General features: G+C 43.7%; 2 protein-coding genes across 8 annotated transcripts; one reads left to right on the plus strand and one right to left on the minus strand.

Moving 5' to 3' along the window:
• Positions 1-968: 968 nt before the first annotated feature.
• LOC109518151 (ras-related protein Rab-27B-like) lies at positions 969-18727 on the minus strand. 7 transcript variants are annotated; one of them, XM_019873824.1, is made up of 8 exons: positions 18431-18671; positions 11509-11619; positions 11390-11428; positions 6325-6499; positions 5516-5604; positions 4246-4349; positions 3980-4103; positions 969-3499 (listed from the first exon to the last, which is right to left on the minus strand). In XM_019873824.1, the coding sequence occupies exons 4-8, from the start codon at positions 6475-6477 to the stop codon at positions 3313-3315; spliced, it is 657 nt and encodes a 218-aa protein (XP_019729383.1). In that variant the 5' UTR covers positions 6478-6499; positions 11390-11428; positions 11509-11619; positions 18431-18671; the 3' UTR covers positions 969-3312. The 7 variants fall into 7 exon arrangements, with proteins under 7 accessions (XP_019729383.1, XP_019729384.1, XP_019729386.1 ...); XM_019873825.1 differs by lacking the exon at positions 18431-18671 and adding an exon at positions 11955-12287; XM_019873827.1 differs by lacking the exon at positions 18431-18671 and adding an exon at positions 11955-12287 and having other exon boundaries at positions 11509-11730.
• A 760-nt stretch (positions 18728-19487) lies between these two features.
• On the plus strand, positions 19488-21035 carry brcc3 (BRCA1/BRCA2-containing complex, subunit 3). The gene has a single exon (XM_019873823.1). The coding sequence runs from the start codon at positions 19709-19711 to the stop codon at positions 20489-20491; it is 783 nt and encodes a 260-aa protein (XP_019729382.1). The 5' UTR covers positions 19488-19708; the 3' UTR covers positions 20492-21035.
• The last annotated feature ends 140 nt before the right edge of the window (positions 21036-21175 follow it).

The raw sequence follows: 21175 nt of genomic DNA on the forward strand, positions 1-21175 counted from the left end.
CCGAAAAAAACGACCATGTATAGTAAGGCGTTTTTAGCCCGAAAAAAACGACCATGTATAGTAAGGCGTTTTTAGCCCGAAAAAAACGACCATGTATAGTAAGGCGTTTTTCGACGAAAAAAACGACCATGTATAGTAAGACGTTTTTCGACGAAAAAAACGACCATGTATAGTGAGGCGTTTTTAGCCGAAAAAACGACCATGTTTTGTAAGGCGTTTTTAGCCGAAAAAAACGACATAGTATAGTAAGGCGTTTTTAGCCTGAAAAAAACGACATAGTATAGTAAGGCGTTTTTAGCCGAAAAAAACGACATAGTATAGTAAGGCATTTTAGTAAGGCGTTTTTAGCCGAAAAAAACGACCATGTATCGTAAGGCGTTTTTAGCCCGAAAAAACGACATAGTATAGTAAGGCGTTTTTAGCTGAAAAAAACGACATACTATAGTATGCTGTTTTTGCACGAAAAAAACGACATAGTATAGTATGCCGTTTTTGGCACGAAAAAAACGACATAGTATATAGTAAGGCATTTTTGGCACGAAAAAAACGACATAGTATAGTAAGGCGTTTTTAGCCGAAAAAAACGACATAGTATAGTATGCTGTTTTTGGCACGAAAAAAAAGACATAGTATAGTAAGGCGTTTTTAGCCGAAAAAAAGGACATAGTATAGTAAGGCGTTTTTAGCCGAAAAAAACGACCATGTATAGTAAGGCGTTTTTAACCGAAAAAAAATGACCATGTATAGTAAGGCGTTTTTAGTCAAAAAAATGAAGCTAAAAAACGACCATGGATAGTAAGGCGTTTTGAGCGTTCGGGTTTTTTTTCGGCTAAAAACGCCTTTCTATACATGGTCGTTTTTTTTTTCAGCTAAAAACGCCTGACTATACATGGTCATTTTTTTTTCGGCAAAAAATGCCTTACTATACATGGTCGTTTTAGTCGGCTATGAAAACCTCCCCACACAGGTTAAAACTAACAGATTTATTTGCAACACCAAATGCATGACAGTCATTTCATTCTCACATGCTGCCTGGCGGTGCCACAAACCTAAAAACGAGAAAATAGAAACCACACACAAGCATCAAACAAAACATTTACAAACTGCACTCGTTTGAGAAATTTCACACAAAGAGGAGTTCCAAAAATAAAAGCTCTTAGAGGTACTTTGCCTTTTTTTTTTTAATACCTGGCACATAAAACAACATCGTCCTCCCCTTCTGCTTTTGTGTTTTACTCCAGAATGAATAATACATCAACATATTGAGTAGCTCACACTTTACAGAGGATCGGAAAGAAGAGTTAGTACAGGCACAAAATGACTCCTTAAACATTGTAAACTTTTCAAAAGGATACCAAAACTACACTTAAGTTTGAGGTGGATGGAAAACATGCATCAAGTACATCAGTCTAGAAGACACATTAAATTGAAGGAGCTCGAAATGACCAAATCGTACATGAAGGGAGGCGTGGGATAAAACTGATTTGCTTTGGAGTGTAGTGCGTGTGGTGCGGTGATCAATCGTGCGAGAGAAAGTAAAACTACATTTCATGTTGTCATGAGATGTGCACAAGCCTGAATGTGATTGTGACTGGTTGTTTGTCTATTCTGCATATGCCCAGCGGCTGACTGGCATTCAATATATGGTGGACTCCGCCTTTTTTGCCAAAAGTCAGCTTTGATGAGTTCCACGATGATTTGTAGCAGCCTATAGAAAATGGATGGATGGGAACACAAGATGACAAAAGCTGTTCAGACTGTGAAATGACAGTTCAACAAGTTGGAATGCTCACGAGGAAAAAAAAAAAAAAGTGGAAAAAAAAAGTCAGCGATAAGATACTGGAGTTTATAAAATGCAGCAGCACATGTAGGATAAGTCGTTACAACTTTTGGGCAGATTTTTAGGATTCAGAATCCCGACTGCTCATTAAAGTGAGGATGCTACCACATTTTGTGAGTCTCATATGGCACTCGTCATAAGATGTTGGCACGCATACGCACGACGCCCGAACAGAACGTGAAAGCAGTTTTTATCCGAGGTTGAAGAAATGCTTTTGTGTCAAGTTTCTCTTTTTATTTGGATTTGGCACATTGGCAGATTAAAGGTGACAAAGTGAAGCCAAAGCTTAAGGGCACATAAACCTTTTGAACAGATTCATTGCATACGCCACAAAAAAAAAAAAAAAAAACCATACACAGTGTATTCTTGAACTTGTACTGTCATTCCTAAAAGGGCCACAGAACTCATGTGAAGCAGCAACAAACACACAAAAAAAAACAAAAAAAAACTGAAGACTCTTGGCTGCCACCGGTTTCAGCACACTTTTAGACTAGAACGCCCAACAAATGCGTCATTGGGGGAAGAAATAAATACAATGCAAGAAGGATGATTCTCATTTCTTGAGAAAATCCAACACTTCCACACACATTTTCCATAATGTAAGGCAAATAGAGGTGTTATGATTTTAGATACATGGTTGACTTGCACAAAAACAATGTAGAGATTGAAAGTTGGACAGAGGTTGTGAGATACATTTAAGTGACGGAAGGCGTCAGAGTGGAACTAATAGTCTTCTACATTTGCCATGGTTAAACTGGGACGGTAAGCAACCAAGAAAAAAAATAGTGTTTAGAAAGTGTATAGAGCATCGATTTTAATTTCAGGACATTTCAAGTGTGAGTCAACCAGACCAAACCCTGGATATTATCAACAGGCCGTCTAACAAGTACAACAACAAAAAAAAAACCTGTGAAATGCTTTATCTAATAACTATTGGGATGCAAAGACACTCAATCTGATCCCAAAAAAGAAATGAATTTAATGGGCCTGTTGATTGTACTCCAACTACGACCAGCTTGAAAGGAAAACCGACACAGGAAGACGCCTTTCCCCTGTTAGAAAGTGATGAAAAGATGAGACAAATGAACATAAAACCACAAAGAAGCAGCAGCAGCGGCAGCAGCAATAAGGGCCAGAATAGTCGACTGCGGGTTCAACGGGGGAACAAAAAGTCTCCGACCTTGACTCACCAGCGTTTTGCCACGAAAACTGAAATGGATACTGAGGTGATCGGGCTGCAGTACCTAGACAAACCTTTAGAGGGGGATCTAGGGTGGCTCCAGTCCTATTGAGGCATTTCGGCAACAGAATTCCATGGTGGGAAAGAGAAGAACGAAGCTAAGTAAGAGTTTAGTTTGAGCCGGAAAGGAGATGATCAAGATGACACCAAAGAAGCATGCAAGCAATGATGACAGCGAAAGATTGGCGAGTAGAGAGTAAACTCGGTCACTTCCTGAAAGAGCTCTCAAGCTCTAGCATGCACATTTCTTCTCCTCGGGCTGTGCGGCCGAGAGCCTTGTGCTCTCCGTGCCGTTAGAAGGCTCTGAAGGCGGTTTGTCCACGCACTGCTCCATCCTCTTCATGACCAGGTCCAGCAGTGTGATCACGGCCTTTTCCACCTCCACCCCGGTCGCAGCGCTCGTCTCGAAATACGGGATCCTGGCGGGCGAGGGGGGAAAGTTAAACAGTTAAAAGTAAAATATTGCTACAATGCGTCCACTTGCAAAGATGCAAGGAGTATTTGTCTGTGCTCATAAACAACATGAGGCGAATCCGCATTGCCTGGTTGGATTGAATCTCTGGTTTCAACATTTCAAAAACAGGCATGCGGAAGTGTGGAGAAGAACATGGTTGTGTGCAGATCGTGTCGCGAAGACGGGGGTGCCCAACCTTCTTTGAATTCATGGTATTTAATCCAGTCAAGGCTGTTTTTTTTTCTTAAATAGATAGAAATGGCACTTTAGAATCAACTCTTAGTCTGCCCAAATGCACAGTACATACAGATAGGAAGGCACGAGCCAAAACCCAAAGCCTCAGGAGGCACATGTGATAACCACGAGACTTAGTGCTGCCTAGGGAGAGACAGCGAGAGAGAGAGAGAGAGAGAGAGAGAGAGAGAGCATCACGCTCTGGACGTACCCGTACTTATCTGCCAGCTCTTTTGCTTGTTTTTCTTGAACCTCGCGCTGGTCAGCCAGGTCTGCCTTGTTTCCAACCAGCACTATATCGGGGTTCTCACAGTAAGCGTTGGCCTGAAGCTGGCCTGGAAGGCAACACAAAGCAACCGAATGAGCTCTCATTTTGTTCAGTGATCCAGCAAAGCAAACATTGGTGCCAATAGCTGGGATTTTACACAGAGGCAATTGCGGTTTCTCGAAAATGTAACGGTGACATCAACAACATACTCATCCAGTTTCTGACATTGAGGAAGCTCTGCTGGCTGGTGAGATCAAACATCAGCAGGAACCCCATGGCGTCTCTGAAGAACGCTGTCGTCAGGCTGCGGAACCTGGAGAGAAAGTCCAAATCAGGGTTTAGCGTCAAGCAGATTTTTTATTTTTATTTTTTAACTACTGTGATTCAATTCAAGGCACATTTTGTGCTACTTATTGTGGTGTGTACACCTTGTCCACTTGGGGGCAGTACAAGACAGACATATGCATAGAGTGCACGCTACAACTGCTTCTCAGCAGTCCTAGCCATTCTTTACAGAGGATAAAGAAGACGCCTGTGACTTTTGCTATATTGCAACATAGACACTAATTGTGAGGCTGTGCCGATGGCATTTCCCAGTTTGCTTTCGCACTAATCTAGCGGGCTTCAAGGCAAAGTAATGTGGTTGTTTTAAAGACACACCGTGCAATTCGCCGCAATTGATTTGACGGTGAACTTCAAACGAGAGTGGCAAGAAACAGCTTAAGGCCTCTTTTTTGAACCACTGTCACAATTTGACGCTTGTGGGTTCAGTTGAGTCCACTGGCAACCGGACAGCGTTCGGAGTTCCGGTTTGTGATTGCAAGTCAAAGCAAAAATTCATTCAAACAAGCAGATATGAAATGTAAACACTCTCTGCACAAATGCAGAGCCGGTGCAATCAAATGCACTGTACGTAGGTGTATTGACTACGTGCGATCAGTTTATCCGTTTTGTCTTTTTCACTGAAGGCTCGAGAAAGTATCATTACAAAAGTGATGTACGTGACTTGAGTCATCTCCTCAAGTGAGTCATCTATCCTTGGAAACGGCACTGCAAGAGATCAAAGCCTTTTACAGCGTGACGACCGTGAGAGTACATTATGCACAGTGGTCATCAATGATAGATGACGGCGTGTGCGAGCAAACAACATACACATCCTTCTTTGAGTGAACACGGTGTGCTTGGAAATCTAGTCGTGAGTCGACTTCGCCGAGAGTCATCTCTACTTCGCGCTAGGCTGGCTGTGGTGCTTTTGGATCCGTTTTCCAGTCCTTTAACATCAAATAAACATTCGTAAACTAGGCTGGGAAAAAAGCCGACGCTTCATTGCTGCGGTCTATTTAAAACTGTGTTTCAATCTTGGCAAATACAAAAATCGTTGCCTACCCCTTTTTTGGGGGTAGGCAACATGAGCAAATGTAGCTTGGATGATGACACCTCCCCCCTAACAAAAAAAAACAAAAAATAAAACAAGCCCACCTTTCCTGTCCAGCTGTGTCCCAGAGCTGGAGGTGAACCTTGAAGGTTTTTCCTGCTGTCATTCCATTGGGGTTGGAAGCTGTGTACACCTGAGGAGAAAAAGCACTTCACCTTCAATATGGTTAGCTTTGGACAGAATTAAAACTAAATAAAAAATTAGGTTGTACTAAATCTCGTGTTGATCCAAGCAGCAGATCGAAAGCGACTCCAGAAGTCACCCCTGGGAGTTCAGACAGCTGGGAACGAGCAAGGTTCCCATGTGGGTATTCCCCATTTCCAAATTAGAGCAGTCACATGATGCCAAACAGAGATGACAAACACCCCCCCCACCCCTCCAGCCCACCTCTCCCCCGATGTAATCCGTTTAACTTCCTGAATGCAGAAACGTGACGGCAACCTTTTCATCATCCGTGAGGAAAAACACTGCAGCCGCGTAACGAACGGACGGATTCCAAGAGTCGGCTGCTCTGTGAGAGCGAGAGTCGCGCATGGCCTGTGTTCGTGACAAAGGGGAAATGTCTGGCATCGTTACTGGGGAAATTAAACTACTCGCAGTTGCCGATTTATTAATTTCCCAAAACGAAAAGTCAATTTTGCCAAAAGGTCAGCTGAGATAGAACGGGATGGCATGAGGATACAGTTTGTTTGTTTTCAGTGGTCAAGCAGGATGGCGCCGCAAAGTTTTCTGCGGCACCAAATATGGAAAATGTCAATCTGAATCACCTCATTTTCTGACATTAGTGTCACCCATTAAAAAGACTGGCAGAGACAAGAAACGTGCACACGCGTGTCCTGCGAGGCTGTCTTACCACTCTTTTTTCCCTGAAGTCGATGCCGACTGTGGTGATGAACTTGGGGTTGAACTTGTTATCTGTGTAGCGGTACAGGAATGTTGTCTTCCCCACACCAGAGTCTCCCAGGGCAAGGAGCTTTATCAGGTAGTCATAATCCCCATCAGTCATAGTGATGACGACCAATAGAACCCTGCACGAGACAGACGCAGATGCATGTTAACGTCCGCGTCATTTTTAATCGTGTTGGTTCACAGTGCATCCGGGTAGTATCCACCGTGCTTTCCCCCTTTTTCCACATTTTGTTTACGTTACACCACATTATAAGGTGCACAGAATAGATTCTACTCCATTCAATAGAAGCGACAATAGTCGCTGCGCTTGCGTTATGCATCTACTAGATGGAACTACACTAAAGGGAATACAATTCAATACAATACAGCTTTATTTATATGGAGCTTTCACAACCGCCGCAGCTATACCAAAGCGCTTTACAGAACATTTAAAAGACTACGTCCAAGAAATCAGAACATTGAGCCGTATATAAGGCGCATCCGATTATAAGGCGCACCGTCGGCTCTTCGGATAATTGAATGCTTTTAGGTGCGCCTTATAGTGCGGAAAATACAGTAACTTCAAATGGGAAACCGTAAAGCGCGGCGTATATTTTTCAGATGCACTGTAACGTTTGAAAGTAGCACATTTGAGTCGAAAAGTGAAATCTAAATCAATGAATTGCGTCATGTGATGGCAAGTATTGCAACAGAAAAGAGACCAAATTGTCTTCAAAGGCGAATCATATGGTCCTCTTTTGTACTGTCTGAGCCAAAGCCAAAAGGAAGTCGTGACTGATCTCTCCGAGTACGGATAACAGTTTGATTGAAGAGGAATGTAGCGTATTTGGGCTCATTCTCTCTTTTTTTCTGTTGATGGCCTCGAGGTTAAATGTGAGAATGTTTGAAAAGACGATCATGAGACTCCAATTCACTCAGCTGAGACAGTTGATTCGAGAGAGGCCATGGTTCAACCCGGCAGAACTGCTCCCAATCGCACGTACTCAGATAGCGCAGAAGGAGAAAAGCACGCCAATTGCGGGCATGTAATCGGATGGGCGGCTAAATTATTCAATTTGATAGCTCGGAAAAGACTTTTCAAGACGACGGGAAGCTTCCATGTACCCGTATTTTCTTACTGGTACTACTTTGCAACTAAAAGAAACCCATCTAACAAATCAGAATGATGATGTCATGGCGTTTTTATCATCACACTTCCTGTGATTTTTCGATCTACGATATTTTGAAATCGTTTTCATGTCAGTGTCATCGGTATAGGTATACTCTAGCAATTATGTGGCGCCTGCTTTCATGGGTTGAAAATGGGAGCATGACTTGGGAAATAAGGGTAGGGGGAAGTAATATGTAAGGGAGTGTAATATGCAGAGGGGGGAATCTGTCACATCTTGGCGGATAGCGAGCAATAATGTGATGTGATGGCGTGCTGAATGATGCCCTTTACAGCAGCATGCAAGGAGGTCCGCCTACATACATACACACCATCTCCCTCATCATAACAGCAATACAATATTTACAGACACTCAGAAACGCTGCTGCGAGATTTGTTACGCCGAGCTCGTAGTAGGAAAAAGTAGTCCCGAGAGCATGCTAAATCTTCTCTCTCAATAACAAGGAAGAACAAAACCATCAAGCACCAGAGAGACGTTAAAAATGCATGAAGAATCAAACGCAACAGGGGAGATGGGAAACAGCAAGCCGTGTAAATGCAGAGACCGTGCGCGGCCACGGCTTGTAGTGAGGAGCTTGCGTGAAAACCCCAAAAATGATTTTGGGTGCAGACTTTCTCCCCCGTTGAAAAGAAGAAATCAATTTCGCAACATGAAGTAGACAAACTTTAGTTGCTTTAGTGTGCCACAAAAAAAAAAAAAAAAAGGATGCGGCAGGCCGGATTTGGAGCTTGCGTGAGACCCCCAAAAATGATTTTGGGTGCAGACTTTGTCCTTCATTGAAAAGAAGAAATCAATTTAGCAACATGAAGTAGACAAACTTGAGTTGCTTTAGTGTGCAACAAAAAAAATGATGCGGCAGGCCGGATCTTGCCCAAGGCTTTGAGTTTGACACGTGACGTATTGTTGACAGTCGAAGACAAAAAAAAAAAAAAAAAAACATGGGCCTTCCCTCTTCACGCAAGGGTCGGTGTTGAAACACAAAAAAATCCATAATTGCTCGGGCCCTTGTATTGCTCATCAGGCAATGTTTCCTTGACAGTTTACCTTTGATTGACAAATGACCAGTCCCGCGTGTCTTCCGCTTTTGCCCCCCCCAAGCCAAATGGACCGGAGGAAACAACTGTGGATTTTCCACCTTGGTATGACGACATTACATACGCATGAGGCGTGATTGGCCGGTCAAACGTCGAAGACATTGACGCGTACAGCCGCGTTTGTTTTAAGTCAAATGGACCAGAGGAAACAACTGTGGATTTTCCACCTTGGTGTGACGACATTACATATGCATGAGGCGTGATTGGCCGGTCAAGTGTCGAAGACATTGACGCGTACAGCCGCGTTTGTTTTCAACTTGGCGAATCGTGATCGCTTGCACATGAAAAGGACAGCTGACATTTGTCCGAGAAACCGACACACTAATGTGCCCTCGACAGTCGAGATCATGTTAAACAAAGCAGACACCTGTTTAATTGTGTTCCTGCTCCGAGGACACCGACGAAGGTCTTTGCCAAAGGCACTAATCTCTTTCCAAATCATCAATAACTGCTAAAAGCAATGAAGACCGTCCCTTAATTATTTCGTCCAGGCCTCTTCTGAGATTCCACAGCGATTTTAAAACGTTGGCATATTTTAGCGCCACTTAACCAGGCACCGAGACATTCGTGATGTCAGTGCCTGCTGGGTCCTTCTGCTTCGGCAATCTGTAGCGTCGAGAGCAGAAGGCTTTCTTCACACTTGCGGACTGTTTTCAACAAAAGAATCAGTCATCAACGCTTTGGGAAAGTTATGTCGGTCCATGGAGATGCTGGCGCTGATATGGGGAAGGCGTTGCGTCATTTGTCGAAACATTCTGCTTCAAAGCCCAGACCATGATTGTGGCATCATAGTGGTCCAAAGATGAAGCGACTTCTGCCCACAGTGCAGCTAGCAATTGCATATTTCATGACAGAGTTGCAAGTCTCAAGCAGTTCCTTCAAACCCTCCTTAATCCCACAGCAGGAGACGCACCAACAAACACCGCAGACAGCTGCCATGGCTGGATGTGAAAGGTCAGCGTGGATAATGGCGTTCCGGAAAGAACAACTCCAAAGTAGGTCGAAATTGGTGGTCGACAAATTTAATTTAAAAAAAACACATTTTAATGTCATTTAAATGACTTTTGAAAACGGTGTGAAGTCAGGCCAAAACGATGCAACGTGTTGAATCTCCCCAATTTGAGATCGGGAGCTGCCCAAACGTCCTTCCAAGCGGTCAATAGTCTGAACCCTCAACAAACGAAAGGAAGATATGTGAGGATGATCTTCTCGAGCCATTACGGCAATGCGGGCGTCTTTACGACTGTCAGGAGCGGAGACTCGGGGTTGATATCGGGCTAATTATCCTCCCGTGCTGAACAGGGATTACTCAACAATACTCTCAGGCCTCCAGCCAATCCGGCAGCTATTGACTTCTCTAACATTTACAGGCTTTAAAAGACACAATATGCTGCAGATGTGTTTCCTTTTTGCAGTCAAACCTGTTTCAAAGCATTCTTGCACTACTTTCTGCACAGATGACTTAAAACTATTCCGTCAAGAGACAGTGCGCAATGCCAAAGGAATCCATAGGTTGCGTCATTTTCTTTTCAAATAAGTGTTTGAGGAATTCCTAAACATTTGTAGCATTCCTGGCAGCGGAAAACGAAAACCAATTCTGCAGAAATAAATATCTTTCTAATCAACACAATGTAACCACCAGAGTTTAGTCGCGCTGGGCTGAATTTAATGACCTTGACCGAGACTAACTGCCGTGCACAACCAGAACAGCCAACAAGTAATGAGCGTCCAAAACATCATCACGCCACTTAGTGAGGAAAAAAAATAACGTCGCGAGAGGACAAGAATAGTTTGATCGTCTCCTGGTCATTTTCCAACGGCATCGTTTTATTTGTTTCCTCCTTGTTTTGTTTGGCCGAAAAGCATCACGAGTTGGAATGACAGCACTGATTTGATATTTTCTCCAAACAAATATTATGCAAGTACCCCTTTGCCATAGGGGAAATGGTGATTATTTCAACTCAATCAATAATGCATGCTTTGGTGTTTTGCCGTATGCTCCGGTAGTAGTAGTAATCGTATAAACATCAACTCGTTATGGATAGCACGCCACTTGTGCAGGGTAGGTCAAAATCTATTTCCAAGAGGAGACAGTTTATGATTCTGTCTAATCTGATTACTCTGATGAGATCCTGTCCTGTCCTGTCGGTGGTGTGGGAAGGGCAATGCATCAAAAGTAAAAGGTGTTTCTGATACTTGAATGACCTCACTTAGCAACATGACAGAGGAAGTACTGTACGTTATTCAACTTGGTCGCATCCCGTTTTGTTTTTATAAAATGACGCCTTAAAAAGAAGTCATTTTATCTGGGATCCGACTGGTTTGAACAAGTGTTCACAAACACGCTGACCGGTGTGTACTTCGAACGACATCCACCAAAGCACACCACCGATTTTGGAGTGAAATGAGACAAACCGACAGCACACTCCACATCACTTGATCACGAGGCGGAGACGGAGACGGCGTTCATCACCAGCCTCCGTCCCTGGAGGTCTGTTGCTGACAAGTTTCGTAACCAAGAGGCACACAGCCTATCAGCAGTTTTCAAAGAAAAGGGTGTGATCAGATTCCACGGCTGCACACAAACACACACACACACACACATACGCATTTACATTTCCCTGTACAAACAGCCAAGTTGTATCTGATGTCTTCGCTGTTCCTTTTCGACAACCACCCTCCCCCCTGCGTTGATCGAGTGGCCTGTCACATGCATCCATCTCCGTGGCTTCGAGGCCTGACTTACCGCTCAGTTGGTCCTCAGCTGATTCAACAGTGTCGGGTCCTGGAGGGGGGAAAGGAGGCGTCAGGGAGCAGCTGACCAGCAGCGTCACATGGACACACACCAACTAACTGTTTGCCTACCATTCGGCTGGAGGCAGACGAGGACGAGAAACTTTAACAGCCACTCCCTCCCACCCTCGACCACAAGCAGCAGCACCACAGAGTTATCTGATCAGCTGACTGGCTGTCCGGCTGCAGGGAAGGATGAATAACTCGGTTAAGGCGACCGACCACCTTGCTGTAGCTGTCTGGGTGGTTAACTTGCTCATTAAACGAGGAGATAAAGGAGTGGCCACCAAACAGCTGAATTGAGAAGAGAAAAAAAAACCTACTGGGATTAATACTACTTTTCAACAGACGAAGAATAGCTAGCTACTGCAGTGACTAAATGATCATCTGAGTTAAATAACCTTCTCTACCGAGTCGCCTTGATGGACGACTATCACTTATTTGTCGACTGACATGTTTACTCTTGATGTGCGCCATCCTGCTAGCTCGCCGTTTTTTTTTTGTTTTGTTTTACCTACTGAGTTTGTGAGTCGTTTGAAGGTTTCTCTTTCTGCTTCCCCCTCTTCCTTTCTTCCTCCTCTGCTATTGTTTCTTGTTTCTGTCTGACTCTACCGCTGCTGTGCTGTGTAATTAGCGGGTGGGGCCAGCATATGGTAAACTAGCTCTCGTCGTGGACACACAGGCGCACACGCACACGTAATGATTTGAAGCAAGTGCAACAGCGAGCAGCCTCAGGTTATGCAGGTGGAGTAGCAAAGCAGGAAGTAGCAAAGACCTGAAATGTGACTGTGCACGATAACTCTTGAGAGGAGGAAATGCATTCTGTATTTGTTACGCAAGTCGACTCGCGTATTGCGCAAATAACAGCAACAAATAAACTCCCGTGATAATATGTGTCCAGATTGCTCATTCTCCCATGTAATTCAATTCAAAATTAGTTGGATGATATTTCCAAGGGAATAAAGCAGTTTATCGACCTAATCGGATTAGCTAATCGTGCATGTCGTTCCGGTTATTATAGTTCGGTCAGAATAATGCTTGGTACTCTCGCTTCTCCGCTGGAGAGCTTAAAGGGGTCATGCACATCGACCTGTGTTCACTTAAGATCAATAATGCAATTACATTTGTTTATCTTGGTTCCAATCTCACCAGCGGCCACACGGACTGTAAAAGGGCAGAGGGGCCTGAAGGTAAATAAATGATAACATCAGGTAGTTTTTGTTTCGACCAGGGGTCCCCAACCTTCTTGTGTACTCACTCATGTGAAGGGCAAACAGAATCATACATACATCTGAAATAAAAAATTCACTCCAATTACCTGAATTGTACGTTTTCATTAATAACACTGAGGAATTCAATTTTGGAGTTAGGTCTGACAGTTGTTCTGAACTCTTTTTTGGGTGCGGAATCCAAAAACTGAACAGTTTTTCTTCTCCCATCACGTCAACCACATTTTAATACTGAACGTTCTCTCCTTTTGAGGAACAAAGTTCAAACCCAGCTATGTATTTTTGTCCCATCACCTTAGTGGGAACAGATGCCGTAAACTGCCGCCAAATACAGTAGGGAAACCGTTACAATCCCTCCGCTCCCATTAGTGGAAAATGAAAAGGGCAACAGGGCCCACGACGACTTGCTAAGATTTCAACATCAAACAAACATGTTCCAACGAGAGGACGGCGAGTCACAATCCCCAGTCAACCGGAACAGGTCTTATTAATGTATTGAACAGACCACAGATGTGCATCGTACATGGAAATAAGCTCACAGGAAGGTGTAAAGATGACAAACATGCACATGCACACGCACACGCACGCGCACACACACACACACACACACACACACACACACACACACACACACACACACAGCAGGCATCAGATTACGGTTCACTGGCCACCCAACAGTAATTGGTGCTATCCTTTTTGACGGCCGAATGAGAATGGTGCTAATGCTATGCAGGCTTCTGTGTAGGGGAAGCTCAAAGGGAACCGTCTTCCACTACAAATGCTAATGATACACGACAACAATATTTGACAAATTGCACAAAGAATTGACTCTCATTGCGTAAAAACAACAACAACAACAAAGGCGCAAAAGAAAAAGAACTAGAACCTTGGATATGTGCCCTCTTAGTCATGTCTCGGTTTTCGACATTTCAGTTGGTCTATGGCGAGCCTACGCCACCAATTTACACGGCATTGCCAAAGCATTAGGGAATCTGCCCGAGAGATTCTTTCACCAACTATCATAAATCCAAAAGGTTTTTCGGAGGTACTAACTGGGGGAGTTGCAACCGTCTATGATGTTTGGCAGAGATAGATAGTTAGCTTTGATAGCTAGCTTAGATAGCTGGTTTAGATAGCTAGCTAAATAGCGAGTTCGATAGCTAGCTAGATAGTTCAGCAGACTGGCCACAGTGCACTTTTATATAACTGGTGGTAGTTTTTGCCATAAAAACACACAGACACGCAAACCGTAAGACATTGCTTATCAAGCAATTTGGCCAATTCCTGCACCGCACCATTTCAGGAGACAGCTGAACTGTGTTCATGCATTCCAATCAGACAATGGAAGGAGTTAGGAAAGATTGCAAGCCTAATTTTGAAACATTATTGGCGGCTGAATCATCAGGACCTCTTGTTGACGACAGGCAACGCTTGTCCCACATAAGCGACTCAAAGAACACAATGTCAAGTCGGGCCTGCACAATGGAGATCCAGTGTGGCGCACTTGCTGATCGTCATGTTCTTGACCGGCCAAAATGAAGTCAGCGGGCCAAGAGGGATGGCTCATAGTGATAGAATTAGCTCGTGGGTGAAATTCATGCTGCCGTAAACATCTTATTGATTGATGATCGAAGACAGATAAAAGTGTCCTCAGTCTTAAAGAAGACCACAAGTCTCTTCGTAATGGGAACCAGCCTGAAGGTTGACACCTTACTGGAATGTCTGGGAAAACGGTTAAAGACGTACAATCTATATTGTTAAAAGTCACGATACTTTCCATTTATCATGCCAAGCGCAACATTCACGTCGCTTTTCTGTGTAGGCCTGTAAAAGCTGCAAACATCCGAGTTGCTTCTCACGCCATCTGATTCAATTGAGTTTTCTGCCTCCTGACTTTACAAGCACACACACTACGCAGATGCTATCAATCTAAACAATGTTGTTGGGAAAACATGACAAAAGAATTCATGACGCAGCGACAGTGTTAAAGATGTATGAACCTCCGGGCTCCTGTGGATTATCTGCATGTGCGTCTGCGTGACGGGGAAGTCATGATCACCCTGGGTGGCTTCTTTTAGACTTTACGGCTTGAAATCAGGGCTGTCTTGAGTCATGTGTCTGTTATTTACTTCCATTCCATCACACTTTTCTCATCTTGACAGTGTATATTGAATTTTGTGTCTGTTTTTGTTTATTTGGGGCTTCTGACTTCTGTTGTTTATTTCACGCTGAACATATTGAAAAAAAAAAAACTAGCGATCCCATGCAGCCACACAAGTCAGACGAGTGCACCGCTCCACCATCGGTGACAAAAAGCAATTTAAAACGGCAACATTCAGAAAGACGGCTTGAAACTGAACCAGAATGCAACACGGTGATGCTTTCGCCATAATTGGTGCACATTGCGAATGTTAGATGACTCGATCGCTCCCCCGTTTCCCTTAGGGTGTTCTTGGAAGTGTGTCGAGACTAAAATAGAGTGCCAGAACCAAGATCCATCCATTTTCGATACTGCCCACTCACATTCACGCAGTCAAAGAGTGGGAACTGAACCCACAGAGGCTGATCGGACGTCAGCAGATAACCCACTTTACCACTTGTGACTCGGAAACAACAATTTCACTCTAATTTATGATGTTCAAGACAAAAAGTGAAGTGAATACATTTCTTGAGACAAATGCATAACTCAAAACTTTATCTGCACGTTATTTCAAGGTTATTTAAAAGATACATTCGCCCTGTGACTCTCTCTTCTTTTCTTTTGAGCAACAGCCTCTTAAATACATGCACGATGTGTCTTATGGAAAATAGAATCCTCGGACGGATGTTCGTCATCAATCAAATAAAATGTGAAATCATGAATCAGCATTGTAAGTGTTGGACTATTTTCCCAGTATACATTTAATTTGACCATCTGAAACAATTGACGTAATCCCATAAATCTAATTCTCAACCCAAATACACACCTAGTAGCGCCTGAGAAGATGCAGTTGCTGCACGTGCGGTTTGGAGACCGTAACTGTGCAAAATTCAAGAGGGTAAATGAGTAACCTGCAGCGTGTGCGAGTAAGAACTGGCAGTGGGCCTTTTCCCAGCACTTTGTATTCACAGAGACAGTTTAGTGAGGTTTTTTTTTTTTCTTCTTCTTCTTCTTCTTCTTTTCCATCATGGAATTTCTGGGCTTCCCTGCTAAAGCCGCTCCTCCCGCGACCCAACCCCGTTATTAACATTAGAAAATGTACACCACAAGAAAGGAAATCTCATTCCAAGATTAGACCACAGAAAGAAAATTAATCCAAGATAATGACCATGTACCCGGAGAACTCAGTCATTTGGAGATTTAAATATTTTGACTCATCGCCGCGGTCCTTGTTGTCTTTTGTGGGGGTCTTACATGTCAGGGAAATTCATTTTGGTTGTTGCTGCATTGTTGTCGTCCAATTAAAACCATTAGGTGAGTCACTGTTTGTTTGCGCTGTTGTGGTTTTGAAATATAATGGGAATACCGACAACTGATATTTTCATAGCACAATTTAAGAGTATGGAATAGTCACACTGTTCCATATAAAACTTATGAGTTCAGAATAGAATCATAGAAAAGACATGCTCGGCAACATAAATATGTTCATTTCAATGGCTACAATTTGCAACTGGCAGTAACTTCTGCGATTTGCCCGTTCCCACAACTAAAGACAAACAGCATATTTGTTGTCTACCTCCTTTGAGAGTTCTAAGTGCAGCGGGAGTGAAGGCGGCAGCATCGTGACCAGGAACTCCTTGCACTTGTAAAACAACTCCACACTTCTCCACCTCCTCATTTTGGATGCCTTCTTCACCTTCTGTCCTTTCACTCGTTCCGTCTCTGTCACCAGGCAACTAGCCTTTTCTCCTGCTTTCTCTCTCATCTTTGTGACTCCGTTTTCTTTTACATTACTCCATGCGCTTTTTTTTTACACATACACACATCTTTTCCTCCTGCACATCAAGGTTTCAAAGCAAATGAATGTAAAATATTGAAAAGCACACACACATAGAAATGAATAAATAAAAGATACTTCAAGATACTGAAAGGAATCAAACCAGCAACCTTCTAAATGGTTGACCACCTGTGCTATGTCAATCTAATGGAACAATAAAGAGATAAAACCTTCCCAAAAAAAGGGCTGGCATTGTGAATCAGGCCTGTGACTTGAACAACGCCCCGCTTAACGTTGGAGACAAACAGCTTTTATCTTCAGTACGATACCCCCGGAGAACAGCGTTGTATAGATCAACATGCAGCCTTAGTCATTAAAACGGCACCACTTCATAAGGGGCGCCCCTCACCCCGCCATGAGAAGTTGTAATGATGGTGCTTTATGACTGAAGATAAAAAGTGGCAGCTGAGGGGGAAGAAAATGTACTTCCAAGCGCCAATACAAGCTCCAATATTGATCAGCAAGTATTTTCACTCCCCTGTCCTTTATAGTCTGAGGCAGCTTTTTAATGTTTATGGATCTCAGCTCCACATCATCAAGGCAGGAGCACCGTGGGAATGGAAACACACAGTTGCCGTCCGCCTCAAACAGCAGTTAGCACGCCGCAGAAGCGGGATCCACAAAAAAGTCTTCCATGAGAGATAAAAAATGCAACAAGTGAACGCAACAAACCAGAAAAAAAAGAAAAGACAATGGGCGAAATGGACTATGTGGTCGAGTAACGTCATGAATAAATTCGATTGGTGTTGTTGATGAGTGCCCCCAGTCCGGCATTTAAAAGGCACGTACAAGTAGTTTTTTGGGGGCCCAAGAGCCATCCATCTCACAGAGTAGACCTGCGCTTAACAGCAGCCGAATCCCATTTCCACATTCAGAACCAAGAAAAAAAAAACTGTTGTAAAGTGACCATTTTTCAAACAGTGACTTGGGGATCATTAACATGATTCTTCATCAATCAGCCATAAAGCACAACATGGAAGAAACAATTTTGGCCTCGAAAATTGAATTATCTGTATTCACGACAGTGTTTTGAAGAATAACTATTTTGCAATACTGTATCGAAATAAGTGAAAACAAACCATGTGAACGGTAGTGATTTTATATTGATTATCTCCCACAATGCACTGCAGCACACAGCATCCAGGTGAGAAGGTAAAGGTTAAGTCAGTTCAGTCTTGCAGATCACAAAAAATAGATACATTGCAACAAATTGGATTTCCTATTAGAATCAAGCACGGCTACTAATGCTTTTTTTCATGGCGCAGAATCCTACGAAAAACATTTTTGTTCAAACCAGAAAGCTTCAAGCCCCAACTGTTGATCCACGACTCACAATCTCCTTCCATGCACCTGAGGTTGGACAAAGATAAACTCCGCATAACCTGCTTAAAATTCTATTTTTATCATTCGTTGAATTTCTACAAAACCAAACTGAACTGCAAAGACAATCAATAACCATGCTCTCAGATCCATAGTCCTGTCAAGACAAACATTTGCCATCACTGTTTTTTTTTAAGCACGGCGGTTCGTTGCATGTGTGGCATGCAATTTAAAGTAGATAAATAAGAAAAATACTGGCTTTCAGATGCTGCAGAGCCGCTGTTCCACTCCACAGCTGAGCCCCAAGCAGCCCTGCGCCTGCCGGGTTATGACTCATCGCCCGCCGCTTGCCTTCCACTGATGCTCGAAGCCCCAAGTAACACGGAAACGCTCCAGTAAGCAACCCCTCAGTCAATGCTGTGTCGGGCGTGTGGGGTGCTGCGAAGACGTTTCGTCTCGTGCTCTTACCTTTGACGTTCGAGAAACAAACTCAGATCTTCCTCGCAGGTGGCTGCTGCTCTCTGGCCAGTTCGTCTCCTCTTCCTCCACCTCCAAGACGTCGCATCGCTCCCACGGTCCTAATGGAGAGGGAATTCCGGGCTCAGAGGGGCCGAGATGCACACAAGTCGCTTTCAGTGTTTACTGAAAGACGTACTAATAAGTGGACCTCAGAATTATGGAGGAAGCTCGGTTTTCCTGGGGTGGAGGTTGACGTTGTTGTCGCATTCAGGGACGCCTCGGAAAATTGAATGGCATTTCCCTCTGCGTTTTGGTAGCAAGCTCGTTATGAAGAAAATAGCTGTGCGGATAAGAATAAATACTATCTGAAATAAAATGAGATCACATTCACTGGCTATGGAAAAAAATAACACTGTAAAGATCATTAAACTATGCAACGTCAGAAGTGTGATTACTGGTCCTTATTGTTCCTCTTTGAGAATGTTACTCCAAATTGAGCTGGGATGTTTTCTCATGTAATGTATAATAGTATTAATAATATTAATAATATACTTATATTTTTCAGGTGTATCTAACCGAACTGACTGTTAAAATTAATAATTAACTACATAATTTTGAAAGCCTTATACCCAATTTGTTTTCCGCTCCATTTCAGCGGAATTACCATTGGTCAACAGCTGAAATCAACTGCCATGGTCCTAGCGCTTGCTACGTAGGGAATAATTTTTCGTTGCAATACAGTACTGTATTCAACAGGTGCTGACAAGCACTGTGATGCTATTTTGAGTTTGATGAGGGTGAACGTGTGATTAAGTTTTTACTGTGTTTGTTTACACTTTTAATACTGATTCAAGACTGATGATCACGTCTCCCTCACAGTCCAGAGGTTTAGGGTTCCATTCTGGCTCCGGCCTTCCTGTGTGGAGTTTGCATGTTCTCCCCTGCGTGTTTTTTTTTTCTCTCGGTACCTCTCACAGTCCAAAAACATGGATGGCATGTAAATGGAACACTCGAAATTATCCCGAGGCATCAGCGTGAGTGCGAATGGTTGCTTTTGTACATGTGCCCTACGATTGGCTGGCAACTTACCTGTTTTCCAAACTCAATATGTGCGGAAACATTATTGTTACTTTCTTTGGGACGGAACTATTCACTGAGCGGTGCGTCAACTCGGACCGTTTTAATTCAAGCGCAAGATAACACGGAAGTAAATCCCGAACGGTTTTCTGCTGGTGCTTTTAACGTCATTCCCGTTTAAAAAAAAACTGAATTGAAGAAAGAAAGAGAATGGCAATCAGTGCGGTTCATCTGGAGTCGGACGCCTTCCTGGTGTGTATGAATCACGCTTTGAGCACGGAGAAAGAAGAAGTGATGGGTTTGTGTATCGGAGAGGTAGAAGTCAGCCGGATCGTCCACATCCACTCCGTCATCATCCTCCGCCGCTCGGACAAGAGGAAGGACCGTGTGGAGATCTCCCCGGAGCAGCTGTCTGCAGCCTCCACGGAGGCCGAGAGGCTGGCCGACATGACGGGCAAGCCGATGCGGGTGGTGGGCTGGTACCACTCCCATCCACACATCACCGTGTGGCCCTCGCACGTTGACGTCCGGACTCAGGCTATGTACCAAATGCTGGATCAGGGTTTCGTGGGCCTCATCTTCTCCTGCTTCATCGAGGACAAAAACACCAAGACGGGCCGCGTCCTGTACACCTGCTTCCAGTCGGCCCAGGCCCAAAAGGGTTCCGAGTACGAGCGTGTGGAGATCCCAATCCACGTCGTCCCACGCCAGGCTATCGGTAAAGTGTGCCTGGAGTCGGCCGTGGAGCTGCCGCGGATACTGTGTCAGGAGGAGCAGGATACATACCGCAAGATCCACAGCCTGGCTCACTTGGACCCGGTCACCAAGATCCACAACGGATCTGTCTTCACCAAGAATCTGTGCAGCCAGATGTCGGCGGTGAGCGGACCGCTGCTGCAGTGGCTGGAGGATCGTCTGGAGCAGAACAAGCAGAGCATCTCGGAGCTGCAACGGGAGAAGGAGAGGCTGATGCAGGAGCTGAGTGCCCTCTGAGTAGGGGAACATCGTGGGCACTTGGTTACTTTCTGTTCCTTTTTTACCACATCATCTTGGTGGCACAACTAAACGCTCACCTCATGTCAACGTCCACAGCTGTCGCATGTGTATTTTCATTGTTTTAGGGAGTGTCATGTTCTCACCTCCATCTCTTCGTGGTCATTGATGAAGTTCTGCTCCATACAATGTTCGCTCTCAGCACAAGGAAAAAAAAAAAAAGTAGACCGAGCGATAAAAAAAAAAAAAAAATCATAAGGTGTTAAGCATTGGTTTGTGTGTGACACACTTGTGGTCTAACAGAACCCATCTAACCTATCCATGATTGAATAAGCATCATTTGTGAATGAATGAAGGAAAGACGTGCCTTTGGACTAATAGATGAGCCTTTGTAGATTCTCTCGACTGTACATAAAGACACTGGGATGTATAAGCTTTGTTTTGAACTTATTTACCTCGTATTTCTGTGCACCACACCAAAGCCAAAAGAACCTGTTCTGGAAAACTTAAATTTCAGTTCTTGATTTAATTTTTTTTTAACCACGAAAAGAAAAGTAAATACCAGTAGTCAGAGGTAAATATAAGATTGGAACTGTTGTGTAGGTTTCAGATTTTTTTAACCACTAAAAGAAAATACCAGTCGTCAGAAGTAAATATAAGATTGGAACTGTTGTGTAGGTTTCA

This window comes from Hippocampus comes, unplaced genomic scaffold, assembly GCF_001891065.2.
Source record: "Hippocampus comes isolate QL1 unplaced genomic scaffold, H_comes_QL1_v1.1 scaffold424, whole genome shotgun sequence".
Lineage (NCBI taxonomy): Eukaryota > Metazoa > Chordata > Actinopteri > Syngnathiformes > Syngnathidae > Hippocampus > Hippocampus comes.

Bases quoted from the DNA above. Each gene is read 5' to 3' on its own strand.
- LOC109518151 (XM_019873831.1), bottom strand. From the start codon at position 6,477: ATGACTGATGGGGATTATGACTACCTGATAAAGCTCCTTGCCCTGGGA. The intron at 4,350-5,515 runs GTGGGCTTGTTT...CTTTCTCTCCAG, and splicing joins GACACAGCTGGACAGGAAAG to GTTCCGCAGCCTGACGACAG. The intron at 4,104-4,245 runs GTATGTTGTTGA...GTTGCCTTCCAG, and splicing joins CAATGTCAGAAACTGGATGA to GCCAGCTTCAGGCCAACGCT.
- brcc3 (XM_019873823.1), top strand. From the start codon at position 19,709: ATGGCAATCAGTGCGGTTCATCTGGAGTCGGACGCCTTCCTGGTGTGT.